The following is a 5,049-nucleotide window of genomic DNA, read 5'->3' as shown; positions in this document are numbered from 1 at the left end:
TGTGGCAGGTGCCTGTAGTCCCAGCTACTCGGGAGGCAGAGGCAAGAGAATAGCTTGAGCCTAGGAGTTGGAGGTTGCTGTGAGCTGTGACGCCACGGCCCTCTATCCAGGGGGACAGCTTGAGGCTGTCTCAAAAAGACAAAAAAAGAAAGAAAGCAGCCCTCAGCAGACACTGCATCTGTGGGCACCTTGGTCTTGGACTCCCCACCTTCCCACACTGTGCTGAATATGTGTTTGTTGTTTCTGAGTCACCCAGACCACGTCATTCTGTTATGTCAGCCTGGATGGACTCAGACACTGTGCTCCACCCTGAACTTGCAGGCCACCCTCAGAAATGCAGCCCTCGCTGCCTTGCTCTGCTGAGGCCTCTCCTCACGGGTCAGCTTCTCAGAGCCTTGCCCTCACCATCCTATCTCAAAGCACATTTGCTCCTTTTTCACAGTCATCTCCCCTCACTAGGATGCCAGTGACAGAGGGGCAGGTGCGTGTTCTCTGCCCCCCCCCCCAAGGCTCCTGGACAGTGTTTGGTGTGGGCACTGGAGTTGGGGTAGAAGAGAGGGTGGCCCCAAGCAGAGTTCAGCCTCTCCTAAGCTGACGGTCCTTCTGGGCAGTCCCATCACTGATAGAGATGCTGTCTCAGCACCTGACGTTTCTCGCACACCCAATACATTATTCCTTTTGCTTTCTAAGACTTTACAGATGACTCTCTCTTGAGCTCCTGGCCTCAGGTGATCCTTCTGCCTCTGCCTCTCAGAGTGCTAGGATTAGAAGTGTGAGCCACCGCGCCCAGCCAACTTACAGATCACTTTCAAAATGCTGTTCAGTCCTTTAGAAACTTAAAAATGATTCCAGAGTTTAGGGCCTAGGCCCCTCCTGTGTTTCAAACAGGAGGAAGCCAAGGGCTGGGCTGGAAGAGGATAGTTCAGGGTCAGGCAGCAGGTTTGGATTATGGCTGAGAACCTGAGGGTACACCATCCACATCTAAGATAGGGTCACGGAGAGCTGAGCCTGCCCAGGGGGTCATGGTCAGGCTTAAGTGTTCCGCTCTGCAAAGCACTTTCCTCTCCTCCTCCCTCCATCCTTCCTCCTCCTCTGCCTCCCCCTCTTCCTCCTCAGCACAGAGACCCATCAGATGGCACAGAGCAGAGTTTGGGACTGCACTCACGCCTCTTCTGACAGTTGCGTGGGCTGGACCGTGGAGCTTACCTTTGAGGACAGGCTTCTCTCCAATGCTGCGGAGGTTATAGACAGCGCTTGACAGGGATGCGTCTGGAATGAGCTCTGCTAGCAGGTACCCCGCATACCAGGCACACACAGATGCAAAGATGAGGAACACAGCCTTGAAAGCACCTGGAGACAGACAACACACTGGGGCTGGGAACAGCTTGGTGCTGGGCGCTGCCAGGCAGCCCAACCATGTCTCAACATAGGATAAAGCAGGATCAGAAAACAAAATGAGAGGGGGTCTCAGCAGCCCCTTTGCTGCTCACTCCTCTTTCTGGAGGTGGCCCTGCTCCCCGCAGCCTTGCACAGGCCCCCCACAGCCTACTCTCTAGGACCATGTCTGCATGCCCAGGACAGTGAATGGGCCACATGATGTTCCAGAAAATTCTGTGGGATGAACAGAGTGGATGGTGTGCTAGGAGAGCCACAGAGCATGATCAAAGGCAACAACAGCCCACTGCACTGTACCCTGCGCCCCGACCGTTGGAGGTTTTATCTAAGCATAATATTTAAGGAAGAAAATTGCCTAACCAGAGGATTCTCAGAGGATCTTCCGGACAACACGTAACCCTGAGAGCCTGAGCAACGAGTTGCAGTTTAACTGGGATTAGGACTGAAAGGTCAGCGTACCACCTTTAGAATGTGCAAAGCCCAGCTCACCGAGGGACGGTGACTTTGTCCCCACCTGAACAAAAATAGACAGGTGCAAGTCAGAGGGGAGAAAATGGAGAGCACACAAAAAGCCAGGTGCGCCGCCAGACCGCCCATCCCGTGAGACAATGGTGCTCCCGTCCTGGACACGCCACAGGGCTCCCAGGAAGACTAGAAAGTGTGCTGTCCAGGCCGGGGATGTGCGGTGTCCTGTGGCAGCGTGTGGCTAGCTGGGAGAAGCCAAGACCTAGAGCCACAACCTCCCCCAGCGTGGGAGGCAGATCCCCAGCAGGTGCGGGGACAGCCTGCCCTCAGGAGATGGGGTGCATGTGGGTGGGGAGGTGCCAGACTGGCAGGTGTGGCCCAAAGTCACAGAGGTATCCCAGCCACAGAGGCAGAGCAGGACCCAGGAGCTAGAAGGTGACACACAAAATCTCGGCAGGCAGAGTGATTCATCTCCTAGAGCCTCCTACCAACTGTGGCTTCAACATGGAAATTTGTCTTCTTACATTTTGGAGGCTGCAAGTCCAAGATCAAGGTGTTGGCAGGACTAGGTTTCTTTAGAGAGGGCATCTCTTCCTTCTGTCTCACAGGGTCACCCTCTGTTGGGTGCCTGACCCTAATTGCCTCTTCCTCTATGTGTAAGGATGCCAGTCAGATGGGGTCAGGGCCACCCTAATGAGATTTTTTTACCTTAATCACCTCTTTAAGGCCCTGCCTCCAAATACAGTCATGTTCTGAGGTGCGGGGACAAGGGAATTTGGGGGGAGAGACCACAATCCAGCTCACAGCACAGTATCAGGCAAGCTGGGCAGTGCCTCTTCGGCTGGATACCTACAACAGAAGGTCAGTTCTTGGGAAGGCAGGCAGAGTGGGCAGGACTCGAGGCAGCCTGTCCCTCAGAGCTCAGCTGGGCTGGGACCCAGGGGGAGGTTTCCTCCTGGGAAAGGTGGGAGCCCAGGGAGGAACTCCAGAAGCTGCAGAGGTGGAGGAGAAAGTACAGAGTCCAAGAGCAGTTCTGTGATCCTGTAACCTGAACCATCCTTCCCTGACAAGGTAATAAAGTCATCACGGGCTCCTGGAACATGTGCCCATGTGCCTGCTGCCTGGCAGATGCAGCGAGTGTGAGAGCACAGGCGGGAATCTGCAGTGCATCTGCGTGTGACGTGGCCTGCCTGCACAAACGTGTCCTTGCCTGACCCCCATGCTCAGAATGGGGGTCTCAGGTGGGCCCTGGACACTTCACTCCTTAGGAAAGAAAAGCAGTCCTAAACTCAACTGATACCACCCCACTTGCAGGTAGGGGGACCATAGGATACTCCCATCCCTCCAATCCAGGGACCAACTGAAGAAGGCACTTCTGGACCCACAGGACACACTCTGATCACAGGACTCCTTTAGCTGGGACAAGGGCAGGGAGGCTGCTGTCACTGGTGCCTTGCCAGCAGTATGCATTCAGATTGTATCCTCACGGAGGCAGCCACACCCCTGTACTTGAGAGGCAGGGGTCTCAGAATGCACAGACCCTACTTTGGGACTCACTGCCTTGTGGATTCCAGGCTCTGCTGGCGTCAGTGTCCACGGCCATCATGTCCGGTCCACTGAGGCTTTTTGGCAAGAGGGCTGGGAAGGGCCACTCTGGAACACCACAGCAAGCAAGCTACAGAACCCATCCTGAAGGGCCACCCACCAACACCGCACTGGGGAATGAGAAGGTCCCTGGGCCCAGGAGCATGGGCAGCTGAACTTACTCTATCCATCCAGTCGGAATATCCTTCCTGCAAGCTATCTACAGGGAACAGACCTGGCAGTGGACTGGAGTGTCAAGGACAAGGTCCATACCTAGACCTCGATTCCTAGAATGTCCCCACATCGATAGCTCACAAAATCAACAGTGCTGTAGCCCTGACCATCTGCAGGCATCTTCTCCCACCACCACATATAACCAGACTCCACAGCAAAGGAGCCTGCGACACACAAATGAATCTTGAGGTCTCGGTGTGGAAAGTTACGGGTGAGGAAAAACCACCTGCCAGTACTCAGAGACTATTATAATCATACAATATAGAAATAATGGAAAAAATTCTTCCAGAACAGCTACAGTGAAAGCTGGTGCCTTATAATCCACACCAGTGATCAAAAACAGTGTTGCTCATAACAGTCGCTAAAAAAAACGCAACTATTTTGCACAATAAGTAAAAAATCTTACAATTTGTCTGACTTTCCTATATGTGGGAATGGTGTGGAAAAGGCAGCATTTAGAACTTCCTGAAGCGGGACCACTGCCAAAACTCTGTGCAAAGGAGACTACACATTAAACCTGCCCCTTCACAGCAGGAGTTGGAGATACTGACACCAGGGGGTGGGGAGTGACTCACCAAAGGAGCCTTCCCCTTAGGAATTTCCTGTTTTTGAACAAGACACAGATGCCTCACTCCAGGAGGAACCCAGCTGCTCAGATTGTAAGAGGTGCTGAAGCCAGGCAGGAAGGGCCAGTGGACAGAGGCTGTTCCAGCCAGGACCGAAAATGTCCCCTAACAAGCAAATGCTTGGACACAGGCTTTAAGAGATTAACAGCCTCCTGAAAGTAAGGCGTTCTCCCCTAGTTAGCCCAAATCTCCTACAGTATCAAGTAGTTTGAAAAATGGAGAAATAAAAATTGCCTTCTCAGCCACCCTGCCAGCCCCCTCCCCTTCCTGCTAAAGATCCAGGGCCCTGAAGGCCTTGGGGACGGAGCTGTGCTGGGGCTGGGCAGGTGCACTCTGCCTGGGCTCACCCACTTTCCAGTCAAGTGTCCCTCTCGCTGATCCCGCTATTCCATTGCATACCCCTCCTCCCAGCCACCCCCTTTGGGAGCACCCTGCTTGGAGGCCCAGCCTATTCACCCCCTCTGTGTTGGTACCCGCATTCCTGATTACCGCCCCCGCCCGTCCATGGGGTGACCAGCCCTGGCTGGCCCCACCCTCCTGGCTCAGCGCGGCTGGTCCCTGGGCCCCTTGTTCTGTGCCCGCAGCGGGGGCGCACTCACCGGCAGCCACAGGGCGCATCTTCAGGTGGGCTCCTGCCGGCCCCGCTCTCCGGCGGCCTGCGGGAGCCTTTGCACCCGCCGAGGGCGGGCCAGGGGCGGGCCAAGCAGGTGCTGTGTGACTAGTCCGGCAAATGGCAGGTACCAAC

General features: G+C 54.9%; 1 protein-coding gene across 1 annotated transcript in view; it reads right to left on the bottom strand.

Annotated features, from left to right (window-relative positions):
- Positions 1-3,466, bottom strand: part of FAM3B (family with sequence similarity 3 member B) — a 26,793-nt gene extending 23,327 nt beyond the window's left edge. The window contains exons 1-2 of the mRNA XM_012810264.1: positions 3,418-3,466; positions 1,207-1,350 (exon numbers count right to left, since the gene is read on the bottom strand). Coding sequence (XP_012665718.1) covers positions 1,207-1,350; positions 3,418-3,466 — 193 coding nt within the window. The remainder of the gene's footprint in view (positions 1-1,206; positions 1,351-3,417) is intronic.
- Between the last annotated feature and the right edge of the window lie 1,583 nt (positions 3,467-5,049).

Source organism: Otolemur garnettii, unplaced genomic scaffold, assembly GCF_000181295.1.
Source record: "Otolemur garnettii isolate 467f Iridium unplaced genomic scaffold, OtoGar3 scaffold00128, whole genome shotgun sequence".
Classification (NCBI taxonomy): Eukaryota; Metazoa; Chordata; class Mammalia; order Primates; family Galagidae; genus Otolemur; species Otolemur garnettii.
The sequence above is the reverse complement of the archived record's forward strand: the minus strand, read 5'-3'. Positions and strand labels throughout refer to the sequence as shown.